The 22,762-nt window shown below is 38.6% G+C and overlaps 1 protein-coding gene across 9 annotated transcripts in view; it reads right to left on the reverse strand.

Annotated features, from left to right (window-relative positions):
• The window catches only part of BCAS3 (BCAS3 microtubule associated cell migration factor), a 600,416-nt gene that overhangs the window by 501,330 nt on the left and 76,324 nt on the right, over nucleotides 1-22,762 (reverse strand). For all 9 annotated transcript variants that reach the window (XM_055400120.2, XM_088828643.1, XM_088828641.1 and 6 more), the window contains one exon: nucleotides 4,486-4,558. In XM_055400120.2, coding sequence (XP_055256095.2) covers nucleotides 4,486-4,558 — 73 coding nt within the window. The remainder of the gene's footprint in view (nucleotides 1-4,485; nucleotides 4,559-22,762) is intronic.

Genomic DNA, 22,762 nt, shown 5'->3' on the forward strand with positions numbered 1-22,762 from the left:
AACACCTCAATAAATGAATCCTGTAAAAATAAAAATAATCTCCTTGGGACTTCCCAGTTGTCTGGTGGTTAAGACTTCACGTTCCCACTGCAGGGAATATACGTTCAATTCCTAGTCAAGGAAGTAAGATCATACATGCCACACAGGGAGGCAAAAAAAAAATAAAAATCTTAATCATACAGTTAAGCAGGGCTGCTAAGGAATGGAAAATCTTTCAACACTTTCAAACCAAACTCAGCAAATAGTTGACTATCTTCCACAAACACATCTTTTTGTGGGGCTTCAACAGGACTGGGTGTGCCTGAATTGCAGAGGTTTAATAAACATCAGGAAAAGTGAAGTCAAGGAAGGTGTTTTCACCACAGATACATCTTCAACTCTTCTCTGCGGTTTCCATTCCCTTTCTTTTTTTTTTTCCTTTAAAGATTTATTTATTTATTTTATTTTTGGCCGTGTCGGGTCTTTGTTGCTGCATGGGCTTACTCCAGGTGCTGAGAGCAGGGGCTACTCTCTGGTAAATTACATCGTACACGTATCTTCTCATTGCTGTGGCTTTTCTTGTGGGCTACAAGCTTCAGTAGTTGCCACACGTAGGTTCAGTAGCTGTGGCGCACAGAGTTAGCTGCTCTGTGGCATGTGGGATTCTCCTGGACCAGGGATTGAACCCCTGTCCCCTGCATTGGCAGGTGGATTCTTAACCACTGTGCCACCAAGGAAGCCCCCCCATTCCCTTTCACCTCTCCTGTAAACTTAACAGTTGTCTGATCCATGTGCTGACCTGAATATAGTGTTGCATTCTTCTAGCAAGCTTATTGTTTCACTTTTTTTTATCTCTTCAACTCTAGAATTTCCATTTGGTTTTTCCATAATTTCTCATTTCTAACTGAGATTCTCTATATGTTCAGCCATTGTTACCAAGCTTTCCTTTCATTCCATAAACATGGTTCATTTAGTTTTTAGAACATGTGTATAACAGCTGCTTTAAAAGCCTTGTCTCTAAAATTTAACACTGGAAGCAATCAGCAACAGTTTCTATCACCTACTTCCTTTTCTCAATATATCATACTTTGCTATTTCTTGGCATGTGTCATAATTTTATGTTGGAAATTAGACATGTTTTATAATACGGTATAAGAATTCTGGAAAGCTACTTTGCTCCACAATATACAGTTACTAATGCCTCTGCTGGATTTTATTTTTAATTCTTGCTTTCATTTCAAAGCCTGCTTTCCCGGGGTCTGCCCGTGTGTCTATGTAGCTTAGTGATTAGCCAAAGGTTCAACAGAGAATTTATTCAACCACCCTGAGTCAATAAAGGTTGTCATTCTTTCCAAAAGGATCTCTGTGTATGCAGAGGAACACATTCAACAGTCAGATATTTTCAAGTCTCCCAGGTTTTAGTTTCCCTTAGATGCTTTCATGGCTCCTTTGCACATACATGAAGCCTAAGCTGATCATGATTTTAGGCTAAAAAAGCCATGGGCCCATACAACCCCATGACCATAAGTTCCATGGACAATGCTGCTGAGCATGGCCATGACATTCCCCACCGTGGAAGAATCAACCAAGTTGGAAACAGGGTGGAGTGTGACTCAAGCAGCTCCAGGCATGAATGTCACAGATTCCCACAGCTATGACTTAATATTTACCAGTCTCTCAAACAGAAACACTTTTCACATTGTTGGAAGCCTTTGGTTGAATTCTAGAGCAATGAAATGGTTGTTACTACCTATCCTGCAGTTGAACTTCACTGTAAGTCACAAACCTCCATCTTTCCTAAGAATATTTCTACCAGTTTCTGTTCCCCAGCTATAGCTTTATAACCTACTCTGAAGTTCTTAGTCTTCTATGACACTGCTGAACTTTCTTATTGCTTTAGGTCCAGCACATGCTGTGCCTTCTTCATGAGGCCTTCTCCTATCAGTCCAGGTACCTGATCTCGACCTTCTTTGAATTCCGATTAGACATCACAGGCCTTTGCAGGTGCCTGCCAGTGCAGGAGATGAGGGTTCAATTTCTGGGCAGGAAGATCCTCTGCAGTAGGAAATGGCAACCCACTTCAGTATTCTTGCCTGGAAAATTCCATGGACAGAGGAGCCTGGCAGTTACAGTCCATGTGGTCACACAGAGTCAAACATGACAGAGCACGCCCGCACATGCACATAGATGACATTATCCCATAATCATTTTCTATGTGCTATGGTTTTGCTTTCAACAACATTCTTAAATCTTTAGGACACAGAATTAGGTTTTCATGTTTTGTATCCTTAACCCAAACCTAGCAAACTGATGAGTACACAGTAAATTTTTGCTCACTTCAACCCAAAACTTTACACTGGAAGAAAATTACCTTGTAACACATGGAGTCAAATCATTTCCCCAGGAAGCAACAATTAACACTCCAAGATCAATCACATTACACCATTAGCACATTCTTTCCTTGTGCACTGCATCCATGACCCAGACACTATCAGCTGAAAGCACATGGCAAGGACTACTGGTTGCCAAGCCTAATATGCATTTTGATCCTCTATCTTACTAACAAAACCACAGTAACATCCCTGATTTCCTTGTAGCTAGGAGTTCAAGATAAGATACTAACTGATAATACAGCAGTCTTCTTGAGATCATAAGGAGAATGGGTCATATTCTAAAAGATGTCAAAGCTAGAAATGGAAAGAATCTATATCATTAATGACACATGGCAGAACATTTCACTGGCCCTGGACTGCCTACCCAGTAATTCAATTCCAAGGTTTGTAGAGGCCATTGGAACTTTACCAGCAGTTGAAAACAATTCCTAACTGGAATTATATAGTGATAACTAAATCACTATAAGCCATTATGAAGAATATTGTTCTCATTTTATAGAGAAAGTAGGGAAAACTTGACTCATGAGCAATAACAATTAATCATCTTAGTCAGTAAGCCTCTCAGTGTCACAGATGGAATGAGCATGGAACTGAGAGTAAGGGACTTCCCTGGTGGTCCAGTGGTTAAGACTCCACACTTTCAATGCAGGGGCCCAGGTTCAATCCCTGGTCAGGGAATTAGATCTTGCCGCAACGAAGATTCTGCATGTTGCCACTACGACCTGGTGCAGCCAAATAAGTTAAAACAAACAAATAAACAAAACTCTGCGGACCTGAGAGTAAGCCTGCTTGAAGAATCTAGAAAGAGAGTGGATATCTGTAGATGTATAATTGATTCACTGTGCTGTACACCTGAAACTAAACACTAAAATTCAACTATACTCACTAAAAATTAAAAAAAAAAAAAAAGGATGCTTGTTTGGGTTTGAATCCACAGTTTCACTGTGAGAATTCAGTGCCTGAGTTTCTCTAAACTACAAAATAAGAATAAGAACAGTATCTATTTCAAAGTATTGTTAACAGAAATAAAAGAGAAAATTCATGTATTGCCTTTAGAACAGTGTTAGCCACATGTTACTGCTGCTGCTAAGTTGCTTCAGTCGTGTCCGACTCTGTGCAACCCCATAGACGGCAGCCCACCAGGCTCCGCCACCCCTGGGATTCTCCAGGCAAGAACACTGGAGGGGGTTGCCATTTGCTTCTCCAATGCATGAAAATAAAAAGTGAAAGTTAAGTTGCTCAGTCGTATCCGACTCTTAGCGACCCCATGGACTGCAGCCCACCAGGCTCCTCCGTCCATGGGATTTTCCAGGCAAGAGTACTGGAGTGGGGTGCCACTGCCTTCTCCGTAGGCACATGCTACAACAACAATAAATTGTTGGCTAATACACAATACACACTATGTTATATATTATTACCATTAAGATATATTATCTTCTATTAACATCTCTACCTAAGGATCATGATATATATTCTAATATAAATATAAAAGCATGATGGAATACACACTCCTATATAGAAAATAGATAATCAACAAGGACCTACTGTATAGCAAAGGAGGAACTCTACTCAATACTCTGTAATAACCTATATGGGAAAAGAATCTGAAAAAGAAAAGATATATGTATATGTATAACTGAATCACTTAGCTCTACACTTGAAACTAACACAACATTGTCAATCAACTATACTCCAATATAAAATAAAAAAATTTTTAAAGATCCTCAAAACAATGTAAAAAAATGTTAGTAACAGTTGATGATGACGTAACAGTAACTTCTAATCCACTGTAGAAGGCCATGATAAATACTAAAAAATAAACAAAAGGAAACGTATTTTTCTTAATGATGCTAATCTTTCATGACTGAATTCTGATATACTGCTGGCTTTCTTTCAGGGCCTGCTATCATCCTACATTTGAGAGAAAACAGTTGAGCAGAAAAATAAAGTGGCCTGTGTGGCAAAAACCCTAAACATGTTATTAAGTCCTGTCCCATCCCTCTTGTAAAGCATAGTATTATGGTGAACAAAGACTTGAAGACATTAAAGTTCCCCCTCTGAAATAACACAAAATTTTAATAGTGGTTCAAAAAACTTTTTTCTAATTCCTTACCCAGAAGATCCAGTGCTCTTACAAACACCAAGGAGGGGCCTTTTTTCAGCAAAGTTGTCACACTTTTGAGCACCTGATAAGGAACATGAAGCAAAATGTAAAACAAAACTTCAAACAATATTCCTGTATATTCCCATTATCTTCATCCTCTCAAAATATTTATGGCTAACGAGAGAGCAAAAAATTCATTTAATTCGATATCTTTATATAATTGAACAAAAAATAGAAAAGCTATAAATAAACCTATAAATACTTTTAAAATGAACCATTTAAAATCGTTTTTATAACTGGCAACAACTTCAATTTTACACATGTTCTCCATGCAATCAGAAAGCCACCCCCAATTCCACCAACTAATTACCTAAGAGTTGTTTAATTTTGATGTCAAAATTAAATAAAAGAAGTTCACAACAGAAACTTTAAAAACCTCAAAATTTCAGGCCATACTCAATGTACAACAGTGTAACATCCTGAAAAAAGACTAGTAACTGAGTAGCAATGTATTAGAAAATAAAACTCAGTCAGACCATGAAGAATGAATGAAAGACACTGTCAAGCAAAGAGCTGCAAGAAATAGCATAAGCAAAGCACCCCGAATGAAGTCAGAGGAGGCAGACAAACCTCACTTGCAATCAACTTTTTAGTTTGCTGCTTACAAACAGGTAAAATCACCTGGAAATGTGGCTAAAGAAAAAAAAATCTGAAACTATCATTAATAATGTTTTAAAAATATAAGATATTTCAAGCAGGAAATAAAATAACAATGCAAAGAAAAAATGATGCTTAGAAATGAAAGAGAGATCTAGGAAATTAAAAAGATGGTAGATATTATTTAATTTAGAGAAGAGCTAACACCTATTCTACTCAAACTCTTCCAGAAAATTGCTGAGGAAGGGAAACTTCCAAACTCATTCTATGAGGCCACCATCACCCTAATCCCAAAACCTGGTAAAGATCCCACAAAAAAAGAAAACTACAGGCCATTATCACTGATGAACATAGATGCAAAAATCCTTAACAAAATTCTAGCAATCAGAATCCAACAACACATTAAGAAGATCATACATCATGACCAAGTGGGCTTTATCCCAGGAATGCAAGGATTCTTCAATATCCACAAAGCAATCAATGTAATACTCATTAGCAAACTGAAAAATAAAAATCATATGATTATCTCAATAGATGCAGAGAAAGCCTTCAACAAAATTCAACATCCATTTATGATAAAAACCCTCCAGAAGGTGGGAATAGAAGGGATATACCTCAACATAATAAAAGCTATATATGACAAACCCACAGCAAACATTATCCTCAATGGTGAAAAACTGAAAGCATTTCCCCTAAAGTCAGGAACAAGACAAGGGTGCCCACCCTCACCACTACTATTCAACATTGTTCTGGAAGTTTTGACCACAGCAATCAGAGCAGAAAAAGACAAAAAAGGAATCCAAATTGGAAAAGAAGAAGTAAAACTTTCGCCAATGACATGATCCTCTACACAGAAAACCCTAAAGACTCTACCAGAAAACTACTAGAGCTAATCAATGAATACAGTAAAGTTGCAGGATATAAAAAACACACAGAAATCCCTTGCATTCCTATATACTAATAATGAGAAAATAGAAAGAGAAATTAAGGAAACTATTCCATTCACGGTTGCAACGAAAAGAATAAAATACTTAGGAATATATCTACCTAAAGAAACAAAAGACTTAAAAAAAAAAAAAAAAGAAACAAAAGACTTGTACACAGAAAACTATAAAACACAGGTGAAAGTAATCAAAGAGGACACTGAAAGATGGAGAAATATACCGTGTTCATGGATTGGAAGAATAAATATTGTGAAAATGAGTATACTACCCAAAGTAATTTATACGTTCAATGCAATCCCTATCAAGCTACCAACGATATTTTTCACAGAGCTAGAACAAATAATCTCACAATTTGTATGGAAATACAAAAAACCTCGAATAGCCAAAGCAATCTTGAGGAAGAAGAATGGAACTGGGGGAATCAACCTGCCAGACTTCAGGCTCTACTACAAAGCCACAGTCATCAAGACAGTATGGTACTGCCATAAAGACAGAAATATAGATCAATGGAACAAAATAGAAAGCCCAGAGATAAATCCACGCACCTATGGACACCTTATCTTTGACAAAGGAGGCAAGAATATAAAATGGAGAAAAGACAGTCTCTTTAATAAGTGGCGCTGGGAAAACTGGTCAGCCACTTGTAAAAGAATGAAACTAGAACACTTCCTAACACCATACACCAAAATAAACTCAAAATGGATTGAAGAGCTAAATGTAAGACCAGAAACTATAAAACTGCTAGAGGAGAACATAGGCAAAACACTCTCCGACATAAATCACAGCAGGATCCTCCAAGATCCACCTCCCAGAATATTGGAAATAAAAGCAAAAATAAACAAATGGGACCTAATTAAAATCAGAAGCTTCTGCACAGCAAAGGAAATGATAAGGTGAAAAGACAGCCTTCAGAATGGGAGAAAATAATAGCAAATGAAGCAACTGATAAAGGATTAATCTCCAAAATACACAAGCAGCTCCTGCAGCTCAATTCCAGAAAAATAAACGACCCAATCAAAACATGGGCCAAAGAACTAAACAGACATTTCTCCAAAGAAGACATAAAGATGGCTAACAAATCATGAAAAAATGCTCAACATCCCTCATAATCAGAGAAAGGCAAATCAAAACCACAATGAGATATCATTTCACACCAGTCAGAATGGCTGCTATCCAAAAGTCTACATGCAATAAATGCTGGAGAGGGTGTGGAGAGAAGGGAACCCTCTTACACTATTGGTGGGAATGCAAACTAGTACAGCCACTATGGAGAACAGTGTGGAGATTCCTCAAAAAACTGGAAATAGAACTGCCATATGATCCAGCAATCGCACTCCTGGGCATACACACCGAGGAAACCAGAATTGAAAGAGACACATGTACTCCAATGTTCATTGCAGCACTGTTTATAATAGCCAGGACATGGAAGCAACCTAGATGTCCATCTGCAGACGAATGGATTAGAAAGCTTTGGTACATATACACAATGGAGTATTATTCAGCCATTAAAAAGAATACATTTGAATCAGTTCTAATGAGGTGGATGAAACTGGAGCCTATTATACAGAGTGAAGTAAGCCAGAAAGAAAAACACCAATACAGTATACTAACGCACATATATGGAATTTAGAAAGATGGTAACCTTAACCCTATATACGAGACAGCAAAAGAGACACAGGTGTATAGAACAGTCTTTTGGACTCTGTGGGAGAGGGTGAGGGTGGGATGATTTGGGAGAATGGCACTGAAACATGTATATTATCATATGTGAAACATATCACCAGTCCAGGTTCGACGCATGGTACAGGATGCTCGGGGCTGGTACACGGGGATGACCCAGAGGGAGGATATGGGGAGGAGGGAGGTGGGAGGAGGGTTCAAGAGGGGGAACACATGTACACCTGGGGCGGATTCATGTCAATGTATGGCAAAACCAACCAATATAATATTGTAAAGTAATTAGCCTCCAATAAAAAAATAAAAAATTCCAAGATTAAAAAAAAAAATCAACTGTATTTCTAGGGACTTCCCTGGTAGTCCAATGGTTAAGAATCCACCTTGCAAAGCAGAAGACACATACCTGGTCAGGGAACTAAGGCGCCACAACAAATGATGTCACATGATGCAATGAAGATCCAGCGTGCCACAACTAAGCTTCGATGCAGCCAAAAAATGAGTAAATATATCTTTAATTTTTTTAATATAAAAACAAGGAAAAGATCTCAACTGACACTTAAAGTATATATAGAAATGGGCAATAAGCAGATGAAAAAATGGTCCACATCACAGGTCATCAGGGAAACTCAAATCAAAAATATAAGACACCATTCCACAAGCATTGCACTGCCCCAAATGTAAAGCAACAACAATACCAGATGCTGACAAGGACGAGGAACAACAAGAACTCTCCATCATCACCAAAGGGAATGCAAAATGGTATGGTCACGCTGGAAAACAGTGGGCAGTTTCTTACAGAACTAAATATACTCTTACTACAAGATCCAGCAATCATGCTTCCTGGTATTTACCCAAAGGAGCTGAGAACCTTGCTCACACAGAAACTTGCACATGGATATGGACAACAGCTTTGTTCACAGTTGCCAAAACTTGGAAGCAATCAAGATGCCCTTCAGTAGACGGTACCTCCAGAATTTGCTGTATGACACAGGGAGCTCAAATCTTGTGCTCTGTGACAACTGCGACGGGTGGAAGGGAGATTCAACAGGGAGGGGACATACGTATATCTATGGATGATTCATGTGATATATGGCAGAAACCAATAAAATATTGTAAAATCCTCCAATTTAAAATAAATTAAAAATAAATAAATATAGTGCCTCCAGACAATGGAATATGACTCAGGATTAAAACAAAATTAGCTATCAAGCCATGAAAAAACACAGGGGAGGCTTAAATATATATTGCATGGCTCTGGAAAAGGCAAAAAGTCAGTTTTTAATATTGAGACAGCAAAAATATCAGTGGTGTTCAGGAGTTTCAAAGGAGGGAGGCATGAATAAGTAGAGCACAGAGGATGTTTAGGGCAGACAAACTACTCTATAGGGACACAACAGTGGTGGAAAAGGTCAGTTTTCATTTCAATCCCAGAAAAGTGTAATGCCAAACAATGTTCAAACTACAACACAACTGCAACTCATTTCACATGCTAGCAGAGTCATGCTCAAAATCTTTCAAGCTAGATTTCAACAGTACATAAACCAAGAAATCCTAGATGTGCAAGCTGGATTTAGTAAAGGCAGAGGAACCAGAGATCAAATTGCCAGCATCCGATGGATCATACTGCTCATGGGGTTCTCAAGGCAAGAATGCTGAAGTGGTGTGCCATTCCCTTCTCCAGTGGACCACATTTTGTCAGAACTCTCCACCGCGACCTGTTCGTCTTGGGTGGCCCCACACGGCATGGCTTAGTTTCACTGAGTTAGACAAGCTGTGGTCCATGTGAACAGATGGGCTAGTTTTCTGTGCTTGTGGTTCCAGTCTGTCTGCCCTCTGGGGAAACAGTGGCTGACTTTATTTTTCTGGGCTCCAAAGTCACTGCAGATGGTAACTGCAGCCATTAAATTAAAAGATGCTTGCTCCTTGGAAGGAAAGTTATGACCAACCTAGACAGCATACTAAAAAGCAGAGACGTTACTTTGGTGACAAAGATCCGTCTAGTCAAGGCTATGGTTTTTACAGTAGTCATGGATGGATGTGAGAGTTGGACTGAAAAGAAAACTGAGCACCGAAGAATGGAGGCTTTTGAACTACGGTGTTGGAGAAGACTCATGAGAGCCCCTTTTACTGCAAGGAGATCCAACCAGTACACCCTAAAGGAAAAAAGTCCTGAATATTCATTGGAACGACTGTTGCGAAGCTGAAACTCCAATACTGTGGCCACCTGATGCGGAGAACTGACTTATTTGAAAAGACCCTGATGCCAGGAAAGATTGAGGGCAGGAGGAGAAGGGGACGACAGGGGATGAGACAGTTGGATGGCATCACCGACTCAATGGACATGAGTTTGGGTAAACTCTGGGAGTTGGTGATGGACAGGGAGGCCTGGCATGTTGCAGTCCATGGGGTTGCAAAGAGTCAGACACAACTGAGCGACTGAACTGCAATGAACCGATGGATCATAGAAAAAGCAAGGGAATTCCAGAAAAACGTTTTCTTCTGCTTCACTGACTATGCTAAAGCCTTTGACTATGTGGATCACAACAAACTGTAGAAAATTCTTAAAGAGATGGGAATACCAGACCACCTGACTTGCCTCCTGAGAAACCTGTATGCAATCAAGAAGCAACAGCTAGAACCAGACATGGAACAATGAACTGGTTCCAAATTGGGAAAGGAGTATATCAAAGCTATATGTTGTCACCCTGCTTGCTTAACTTCTATGCAGAGTTCAGTTCAGTTCAGTTCAGTCGCTCAGTCGTGTCCAACTCTCTGCAACCCCGTGAATCACAGCACGCCAGGCCTCCCTGTCCATCACCAACTCCCGGAGTACACTCAAACTCATGTCCACAGAGTCGGTGATGCCATCCAGCCATCTCATTCTCCGTCGTCCCCTTCTCTTCCCGCCCCCAACCTTTCCCAGCATCAGAGTCTTTTCCAGTGAGTCAACTCGTCGCATGAGGTGGCCAAAGTATCGCAGTTTCAGTTTTAGCATCAGTCCCTCCAATGAACATCCAGGATTGATCTCCTTTAGAATGGACTGGTTGGATCTCCTTGCAGTATAAGGGACTCTCAAGAGTCTTCTCCAGCACCACAGTTCAAAAGCATCGATTCTTCGGCGATCAGCCTTCTTCACAGTCCAACTCTCACATCCATACATGACCACGGGAAAAACCACTGCCTTGACTAGACGGACCTTGGTTGGCAAAGTAATGTCTCTGCTTTTTAATATACTATCAAGGTTGGTCATAACTTTCCCATGCAAAATGCCAGGCAGGATGAAGAATAAGCTGGAATCAAAACTGCCAGAAGTGTCAATAACCTCAGATATGCAGATGACATTATCCTAATGGCAGAAAGTGAAGAACTAAAGAGCCTCCTGATTAAGGTGAAAGAGGAGAGTGAAAAAGCTGGCTTAAAACTCAACATTCAAAAAACTAAGATCATGGTACCTGGTCCATAAATTTAAGGCAAACAGATGGGGGAAAAAATGGAAACAGTGACAGACTTTATTTTCTTGGACTCCAGAATCACTGCACACGGTGACTGCAGCCATGAAACTAAAAGATACTTGCTCCTTAGAAGAAAAGTTGTGACAAACATAGACAGAGTATTAAAAATCAGATACACCACTTTGCCAATGAAAGTATGTATAGTTAAAGCTATGGTTTTTCCAGTCGTCATGTATGGATGTAAGAGCTGAATCAGAAACAAGGCTGAGTGCCTAAGAATTGATGCTTTTGAACTGTGGTGCTGGAAAAGACTCTTGAGAGTCCCTTGGACAGCAAGGAGATCAGACAAGTCAATCCCAAAGGAAATCAACCCTGAATATTCACTGGAAGGACTGATGCTGAAGCTCCAGTACTCTGGCCACCTAATGCAAAGAGCTGACTCACTGGAAAAGACCCTGATGCAAAAAGATTGCAGGCGGGAGAAGGGGATGACAGAGGATGAGATGGTTGGCATCACCAACTCGACGGACATAAATATGAGTAAACTCTGGGAGTTGGTGATGGACAGGGAATCCTGGCATGCTGCAGTCTATGGGGTTGCAAAGAGTCGGACACCACTGAGCGACTGAACTGAACTGAAAGTAGTCAAATCCTAGAAACAAAGAAAAATGTGATTACCAGGGCCTGGGACAGAGGGATAGAGGGAGAAATGGAGAGCTGTTGTTCAATGGATATGGAGCTCTTTGAATGTACTTAACATTGCCAAGCTTCACAATTAAGTTTACCAGGAATTCCCTGGCAGTCCAGTAGTCAGGGCTCTGCACTGCCACTTCAGGGGATATGGGTTCAATTCCTGATCAGGGAACTAAGATTCAGCATGTCACACTGCACGCCTCCCACCAAAAAGAAATTTGTAAAGATTTAAAGACAGTAAATCTTTTGTGATTTTTACCACAGTTTTGAAAAAGGTACAAAGAAATTGTGTGGTTGCACAAGTGTGTGCCTATTGGCTGTGTGTCATTAGGCAGATATATAGACAGATATTTAGTAAACTTAAGTGCTAAAAACAAAAACACATAAACATCAATTTCAGGATAGGGTAGTCTTCTTTGGGGTTTAGGATGGAGAGAATTTCAGGGAGGGGAAAACAGGGGGCTTAAGCACTCTTAATAGTGTTCCATTTCTTTGCTAGATGGTATACACCAAATGTGGGGCTTCCCAGGCGGCGCGAGCGGTAAAGAACTCCCCTGCCAAAGCAAGAGATACAAGAGATGCAGGTTCGATCCCTGGGTCGGAAAGATCCCCTGGAGAAGGACATGGCAACCCACTCCAGTATTCTTGCCTGAAGAATCCCATGGACAGAGGAGACTGGTAGGCTACATAGTCCATAGGGTCACAAAGAGTTGGACACGACTGAAGCGACTTAGCACGCATGCATACACCAAGTGTAATGTAAATGTTAATAATCCACATTAACGAATCCCTCCAAAAATAATGAGGTTTACACATGGCTACACATTTATATTGTGCTCTGACATAAAATACTTTTAAATTGTAATAATAATTACACAAAATAGGTTAAGACAAGTTATATGATCCATTCACAGACTGTATTATCACACCTTAAAAAGATCAAAACTATAAACACAGTGTTGATTAATAAAGTTCACCATAACCAATTTAAATTATGAGACGCTTAGAACAATTAGTGTCTACGTTTTCACTAAATATTAATTTACTATGGATTGTGTGCTTTTCCCCCTGCTAAACAAATAAATCAGATTTCACAATTAACAATATGACTTTCAAATGAAGCACAAGTTAAAAATTAACCAGTCCAAAGCCCATGATATTTATGCTTCAAATTAATTATAACTGAATTTCAGCTACACAGGCCAATTCTTCACTCCTACATTTTTCACCTTCACCTTTAACAATACCTATTTTGCCTCTGCCTCCTGGTGTTTTGACAAGATCTTTACGGTTTGTACCTGGTATTATACACACCAATTTGCTATTCTGATGAGTGGCACATCATGTCTTTAAAGTGCAAATAATATTGGCAAAAAAAGTTTGATTGTTTTTGTGTTTTTCAAACCTGAATTGAAGAACCTCATTGGTCTCCACTGAACTACTGGGTTACAAATAGAGAAGGGAATGGCCACCCACTCCAGTATTCCTGCCTGGAGAATTCCATGGACAGAGGAGCCTGGCAGGCTACAGTCCATAGGGTCACAAAGAGTCGGACATGACTGAGCGACTGAAATACACTGGGTTACAACAGTCCTACCGAATTTGCTCTCCAGGTCAGTCACCTGACACTAAAGATTTATACTCTTCATGGATATTCAGAAAAGGTAACCAAGCAAAAAATTTACACTACAAAATAAGGCCCTCACTGAAGAACAACATAAAACCAAAAGCACCCACTATACCAGCAAAACTGTCCAGAAATAGGAAAGACTAGTCTACAAAAAGCACACAAATCATAACAAATCCTTCAAATTTCTTTGAGGCACACTGTCCACTGAATTTTTTTCAAAGTTGGAAAGCTATATAACATAACCTTAACTCTGCCTTAAATAATGTTGTTGTGGACAGTTTGAATAAACACAATTTTTTTAAGTGTTGGTATAAAAATTCTACAATCTCATGAACACTATAGCTATTAACCTGATTTTTCTTGCAATAGAAACAGCATGTACTCTCCACGATGCCTAATGGAGTCATCACCCTCCCATAATGTAATCCTCCAAATTGTAGAGGATTAACTTTTTATATATAAAATTGTGTTATTTGCATGCACAATAGAGAGAATGACGTTACACACACCTGTTCTACAGCATTTAACAGAATGCAGCATGATGATTGAAATGAAAAGCGGTGAGCTAAATCCATCAAATATAAAAACTACTGCAATCCTGGTGCAAAGTCCTTTTGTTAAACTCCTTTCATTCTAAATCCTTTTAATTCTGTCCTATAACACTAAAACATTCATAAAAAAGCTTAAAATCCTAATAAATCGCACAATTAAAGTAATGAAAATGGGCCTGCCCACCAAGTCACCAAACTCCTTCCCCCTCTACAAAATTCAACAGTTTTCATGTCAGAAAATGTTAAATGATACCCCCTACCACACACACCATTGTGAACTCACTTAAACTGAAGCATGTAAGTTCATTAATCAGTCTTAAGAATTTCAAGATACCAAACAGAAACCAGTTCTGCATGGATCCAAAAGCATATTCAGAGGCAAATAAACATCCAACTGATAATAAGATTCTAACTCTACTCTGTGATGTTGAGGATGATACCTGGAAAAGAGAGATTTTTACATAAAAGTATGTTAAGTAGGCACTAAAGAATTTTAACTGAGACTGCCTGCTGCAGAAAGACTCCACTGAACAATATGTCATTTTATCAGTTAAACTGTTTCCAACTCTTCCATTCCATTTGTTATTTTATCAAAATAATTCTTTCAGAAAATATTTAAGTCAATGGGGTTGACCAAACCCATTTTCCTTACAGATTCTCTCAATGTGAGCTTCAAGCTGTAGTCATATTTTGCAGATATAAATTTTAGGTTAGAAAGTATGATCCTATTCAGTTTGTAGTCAATATATCTTATTGTATGTAACTTCAGATTCTGGGTAGATATTTTCCCACTAAAAAGTTCTACTATTTTAGACAACATTCTATTTTGTGCTATAAAACAATCTCCATTATGAACCAGATTACTCCTCATGTTTACTTCTCACCTAAAAGAGAAAAATGTAAGGAATATTTTAGTACAAAGAAGACAAAGATAAAATGGAAGATGCGATGAAGAGGGAGAAATGGGGAAACAGATACACAGGTTGCAAGTACCAACCACAAGAAAAACAGGACAGAAATCTTATTGCCTTAAATATGTTTTATCAAAACAGGATCACCAAGTACATCTCTGCATTTGCCTCAAATATCCAAAACATGCATATACATTTTAGACTCCATAATGACACAAAAACATTAAAATGTTAAAGGCAACATTTTTTAGTTCTTCCTGGCTTTATTATATCTTCCTCCGTAAGTTAAACTCTTTAGTATATGAAGTATCCCTTAATATACAATAGCATCACATTATTTCTCTTCAAGGATTGATCAGGCCCCTTATGTTCTTTCACAGATTTGACTTGCCAGACCTTTTAACAAACACCAAATACAAATCATACATGTGACAAAGGAGTAAAATGAGAGTTTGAGAGGCTAAATCATTTTCCCAAGTTGCTGTGGTACTAAACTACATGTGAACCAGAAAGAGAGCCCAGAATTTGTTCCTCTGTTTCTCTGGCTCGCTGAAAAAAATCACTGCCAGAAACTTATGGTTGAGAAGAACTCCACTGGAAAATAAATAAAATTACTGATAAAGGCTAATGTATCTAATTGCTTAGTGCTTTAATTCTCTCATCTGCAAAGTGGAGTAAGTACCCATACCTCACATAGGATTGTCGTGAGGATTTACAAAGATAATAAATGGAATGGCCTAAACAAGGTGCTGTGACAAGAAAGAACTCAATAAACTTTATGCAGTTATTGTTGTTGCTGGCAAATGTCATATTGTGAATCCATTAATCTACTTTCCTGGTGAGAAAAAAATACTGTTCACATCCTTAACTCCTCCCGTGCTCCTCTACCATGGTGCCAGTATCTCTCTGACCTAACTCTCTGCCCTGCTCACCCACAATGGAATGTGCTAAGGACACTTCTGCCTCAGGAAAGCTCCATTTTCAGCGATCTCCTTAGAACTATCAAGTTATACTCTAGTCACCTCCACAGTTGTCTTACACACTTTTTTTAGGTCATTGCTAAAATACTTTCTAATCGAAAAGATCATCCTCTATCATGCTTCCACTCCTTATTTTGACTTGTTTTTCTTTAAAGCACTGAACAGAACCTCCATTATACACGTTCAATTGATTTACGTATTTCAACACACTCAAATGGTGCCTCAAACTCCATGACACAAGAACACGTCTATGATAAAGTTCACAACAGCTTTACTCATAACAGCTCAAAATATATGAATTCAACTCAATAGAAAATGAATAATATAATCATAAAATGGAATACGATTAAGTAATAAACAGAAAAGATGTACTGATACATGCAACATTGTCAAGAACAGGGAAAACGACTCCTCTAAAGTGAAAGTGGGACAAGAGATGTTTCCAAGGGGGTGAGGATGACTGGGAAAGGGCATGGAAGGACCTTCTGGGATAACAGAAATATCTTTATAGAAGTATGGGTTATATAAGTGCATGAATTTGTCAAAATGCAAGCTGTAGAGGTAAATCTCTGCATTTCTCTACCATAAATTACACCTACATTAAGAAATTGAAGCAAATAAACAAGTTGTTCAGCAGCAAAGGAAATAAACTGTGTGCAAGACATGAATAATGGTTGATTAGAATGGTAAGAACAGAGGTGGGCTTTTCCCTCTTTTTCATCTAAAATGTGACCAAAATATCAGTAGTTAGTCTATGGGAAGGGTATACATGAGTTTACTGTCATATTCATTTCACCATTCTGCAAGTTTTATGTTTCTGGCAGAAACAAGTTGGAATATGCATTCTATTATTAGTCTGACATGCTACGTCCATGCGGTCACTGAGTCAGACATAACATAGCAACTGAACAACAGCAACAGTGCATTAGAATAAAAGGATTAACATGAAGATGTAAAATATGGTATCAAAAACACAAAATGTGAGGGAGGGGAGTTAAAATGTAGACCTTCTAGAAGGTGTTAAAACTTAAATCATTACCAATTTAAAGCAAGGAGATAAAGATTAAAATTTATGAACCCAATAGCAGTAACAAATCAAAGGTCTAAAATAAATACACAAAAACTAGAGAGAAAGTAACACAAGTGTACCACTAAAAAAAAAAAAAAATCAAATCACAATGGAAGAAGCTAAAAGAAGTACTGAGAAGAACTATAAAAATAACCAGAATAAAAGGAACAAAATGGCAATAAGCACAAACACTTTTAAATGTCAATGGAATAAATGCTTCAATCAAAAGACACAGTGGCAGGGTTGGGGGTTGGACTGGATTAAAAAACAAGACTCATCTATATTCTGCTTAAAAGAACTAAAGACAGGCACAAATTGAAAGTGAGGAGAAGTAAAAAGAAAGTTCATGCAAATGGAAACAAGGGCGGTGGTAGCAATATTCATATTAGACAAAACAGACTTTAAAACAAAGTCTATAAAAAATAACAAAGGAGCATTATTTAATGATAAAAGGATTAATATAAGAAAAGGATATAACATTTTAAAATATATGCACTTGACACATGAGCATCTAAATATTTAAAGCAAATATAAACATGGACACAAAAGGAAAGATTGACAAATAATACATTAATAGTAGGGGAGTTTAACATCTCACTTGCATCAATGGACAAATCATCCAAATAGGAAATCAAGAAGGAAACAGAGATCTTAAATGACACATTAGACCAATTAATCTTAATAGATATCTATAGGACATTCCATCCCAAAAGATCAGAATGCACATTCTTATCAAGTATACATGGAATGTTCTCCAGGATAGATCATATGTTAAACCAAAAATAACTCTCAACAAATTTAAAAGATTGTATCGAGCAGTTTCTCCAACCATGATAGTATGAAACTAGAAAGCAATTACAGACAGAAAAATGGGGAAAATGAAAACAATGTGCTACTAAAAAACCAAAATGGGTCAATGAACAAATCAAGAAAGAAATCAGAAAACAGCTCAAGACAAATGAAAATAGAAACATAGCTTTCTAATATCTATGGGATGCAGCATTTGACTAAATTCAACATTCATTCATGATAAAAACTCTCATAAAACTGGTTACAGAGGAAACATATCTGAACATAACAAAGGCCACTTACAACAAACCCACAACTAACATCATGCTCAATGGTGAAAAGCTGAAAGCTTTCCCTCTAACATCAGGAACAAGGCAAGCATGTCCACTCTTGCCACTTCTATTTATAGCAGTAGAAGTCCCAGCCACAGCAATCAGACAAAAGATATAAAAGGCATACAAATTTGAAGGGAAGGAGTAAAACTGTCACTATCTGAAACGGCATGGTATTACATACAAAAAATCCTAAAGACGCTACCAAAAAAAAAAAAAAAAAACTATTAGAACTAAAAAATTACTTCAGTAAAGTTGCAGGATACAAGATTAATACATTTAAAAAGTTATTACTTTTCCATACACTAATATTAAACTATCAAAAAGAAAAAGCAAAAAAACAATCCTATTTAAAATTACATCAAAAAGAATAAAATACCTAGGAATAAGCTTGACAAAAAAAGTGAAAAGACTTATATTCTGTAAACTATAAAATACTAATCAAAGAAACTGAAAATGACATAAAGCCATGGAAAGATGATATCCTATGTTCATGGACTGGAAGAATTAATACTGCTAAAATGTCCATACCACCCAGCACAATTTATGGATTTAATGTAATCCGTATCAAAATACCCATGACATTCTTCACAGGACTGGAACAAATAATACTAAAGTTTATATTTGACCATGAAGGATCCTGAATTGACAAAACAACCTTGAGAAAAAAGAACAAAGTGGGAGATATCACTCCCTGACTTCAGATTATATTACAAAGCTACAGTAATCAAAACAGCATGGCACTGGCACAAAAAGAGACACATAGATCAAAGAAAGAGAACAGAGAGCCCAGAAATAAACCCACACACTCATGGTTAATTAATCTACAACAAAGAAAGCAAGAATATACAATGGAAAAAAGACAATCTCTTCAATAAGTGGTGCTGGAAAACTGGACAACTACATGTTCCTCATACCATATACAAAAATAATGTCAAATGGATTAAAGATCTTAAGCCTGGAAACCAAACATAAGCCAAACACCCTTTAAATTTAGGCTTACTATAAGCCTTGACTGCATTCTGTAATACAGAATTCTGACCACATTTGAGAAGCTGACATACTTTCCTGACACCAGTTCTACGAAGTATGTTTTATATTATACTCAGTTTCTATGTCCACACAGTCACATGTCATTCAACCTCCCCAAGTTTGAGCACACTTTACATGGCACAATTTTTATCATATGATAAAGAAATCTAGGGACGTCAAACATAAAATGAGAAACAATAAACTCAGAAATAATTTCAAACCATAGATGTGGCATTATCTCTTAGTTTATAAATATGGAAATTCTATATACCAGGAAAGAATACATTTTGTTTTGAACAAATATGTTCAAGTAATTGAAAAATTCTGGCAATTATTGAAAACAGAAGAAGAAAACTATAATACCAAAATCTTAAATTGCTTAGAAATCATCTATATTTACATACACAAGTATGTAAAAATAAATATATAATCACTTAAGGAATTCAACTAGCATAATATGTTAAGCGTTAATTTCAAATGTCCAAAGACCAAACAACCTGTTTTATAGTCACAAAAACTGATCTGAACATAAGCAGTTTGAAATCAGACACAAATGGACTTAAGGTTTATGACCTTAATTCTGAACTCAGTCCCACATTTGCAAACTGGAGATTCTACCTTACTTCAACATAGCAAGGGATCAAAAATATTATCTATTATAATAAAGTAAGACTAAAATGAAAGAATTCTGTGGAACCGAATGTTAAAAAGCTGGTAAAATAAACTTTTAATAAACCATAAACTAAACATAGCAGGCAATTATTAGGTAGTAATTATGAGCCTCACAGGGCCATATCTGAAAGGATGAAACAGATAAACAAAGTCATCTCTCCTGAGTAGGAAGTTCTAGACTACTCAGAAAACTAGTAAGAAATTATAAAAAGCAAAGAAAGTAACAGGCATTAAGTTCTCTTTTAAAGCACCCAAAAAGCTCAGATACATAACCTTTCCTTGGTTGATCAGAAAGGTTTAATGGAGGTGCTCCTCTGATTAAGAATCCATCTGCCAATGAGAGGGTCATAGGTTCAGTCCCTGGTCTAGGAATATCCCCCATCCTATGCTATGGAGCAACTAAGCCCAGGTACCACAACTACAGAGCCCACGTGTCACAACAACGGAAGCCCATGTGTACTAGAACCCGTGGCTCAGTAAGGAGAAGCCACCGCAATGAGAAGTTTGAAACCTGAGATGCCCCTGTTCACTGCAACGAAGACACAGCGCAGCCAAAAATAAAGTAACTTTTTTTTTAAAAGAAGAAGAAAAGAACGGTTCAATGGAGAATGTCAAACTGCATTAGGGTTCCTTGGAGAAGAAGGATAAAGGAATTAAGAAAAAATCAAACATGGAGACAAGAAAATACAAATGAACTAAAACTAAAGTCTAAAGTATGGATAATCTGCTGGAGAAAGGCTTTTCCAACTGACTAACAGAAAATAAAGTAGGGGGAAGAGTCCAAGAAGGTCATGTGGAAAGATCCTGAATTCACCTCTTCTCATGGACATACTCCTCTCATGGACATACCAAATCTACAGTTACCCAAAGATCATTTCCAACAGGAAATGATCTAAAAACTAGATGAACTGCTTCCCCACAACAAAAGACCACAACCAGACAAGTAAAAGGACAGACACAGGACTTCTGTGGTGGTCCAGTTGTTAAGACTCCACACTTCCAATGCAGGGGAAAAGGGTTCAATCCCTGATGAGGAAACTAAGATACCACATGCCGCACAGTGTGGCCAAACTTTAAAGGGCAGAGACAAGGTCTCAGCAAAAACCCCACCCCTGTCTCCACAACACCAATAGGGAAGACTCACCAATCTAGAATGCCCCTCCTGGAGGAGCAGGGTTGATGCCTCACATCGGGCATCCCAACCCTCGGGATCTGCACTAGAAAGACAAGCCCCCCAAATATCTTGCTTAGAAAACCAACGGGGCTGACATCCAAGGGACCCAAAGCACTATATGAAACTAGGATTCCCCTTTCAATGGGTCTGCATGCAGTCTCACTCAAATTAAGACCAAGCAAGAAAAGAAAAAAAAAACAGCAATTTAGAAAGTGCCTAGACTATATGCGAAGGAGATTCATTTGCTCATCTAAAAGCAACTGCTGGAGGGACAGGGAACAGCAGAATCTCGCCTTGGAGAGCACTGGTGGACGCCGTTACTGCACTCTCCTGCTAGCCTGCCAGCAGAGCTGGGCTGAATCAGAGGCAGCAGCCTCCCTCCAGCCTTGCTAAGTCTGGCAGGGGAAGGTGGTGGCAACCACTGTCTTGCTGAAGCCGGAAAGCTCAGGGGGCTGCAGCACTCCCTCTTCACTGGTTGGAGGGGATGAGCAGGACAGACAAACATTCTACTGCTCCCTAGCTAAATTCCAGCGCTATGTTTAGCCACTCCCTAGCTGAGATTGACAAGCATGAGCCGGGCAGCATTCTCCCAACCCCAGACCAAAGCTGGCAGGGGTACACAGGAAAGGCACTCCCCTGCTGCATGGCTGAAACCATGAGTATATGGACTCAAGACATTTTCCCACTGTCTCTGGAAAGCCAGAGGGTCAGCCTGCCACTGACACTCTCCAGCTGACTTGCTAAAGCCAGCAGACACGTGCAATCCACACAAGGGCCACCCCCTTGATTGCCTGGCCCTGTTGGACAAGGAGGCCAACATTACTGAGCTCTAGGGGACTATAACAATTGAAAAGACAGTTCTTGGCAGGCCACCACCCCCAGGGCACTGCATAGAAAGTCAATGAAATTCAACTCTAGTCTGCCTGTGAAAAGGCCCCATTTACTTAGCCTGGAGCTTCAGCCTGAGGGACAGGTTTCGGGTTTCCCACACACCCAGAGCTAAGGAGGTGCTCCCAAGGAAATGCCAGCCCTACCTTCTCCTCTGACCTTACTACAGCTCTAAAAGACCTTCCAGAAAGGAGCTGCACAGCTGTCTAGAGCCTCAATTTTTCTGTCACCCAGGGAACTACAGCTCTCCTGGACTGGAGGCCAGCAGGAATTACAAATGTGATACACGGGACTGTATATATTTCTATACTTTAAAAGATCCTGCCTGGGGGTTGGCTTCCAACCAGCCTGAAACTAGGTGCTAAATGAGATTCCTCCTGTTAAAACATTGATAGGTCTTAGCACTCCCTCAAAAAGCCTACAAGAATAAGTCCAGAATAAATCAAGCAGTTTAGACAATCACAACCAAGAGGGAGACAATCAAAAGAGCTAGGCAAGCATGAATGAGAATGCTCATCACCTACACAAAGCCACTCCTTCAAGACTGAGAGAGACCACTGTTTTGAATAACATAGAAAACATTTTCCAAATGAAATAAAACTTCAGAAAAAGACTTTAAGGGTATGGAGATAAGTAAACTAATAAAGACTTAAAAGTAAGGGTCATAAAGATGTACATCAAACCTAGGAGAAGTGTCTGACTCTTTGTGACCCTATAGACTGTAGCCTGCCAGGCTCCTCTGTCCACACAACTCTCTAGGCAAGAATACTGGAGTGAGCAGTCATTCCCTTCTCCAGGGGATCTTTTGACCCAGGGATCAAACCCGGGTCTCCTG

Source organism: Moschus berezovskii, chromosome 20 (assembly GCF_049115385.1).
Source record: "Moschus berezovskii isolate FMDL1 chromosome 20, NW_MosBer_1.0, whole genome shotgun sequence".
Taxonomy (NCBI): Eukaryota; Metazoa; Chordata; class Mammalia; order Artiodactyla; family Moschidae; genus Moschus; species Moschus berezovskii.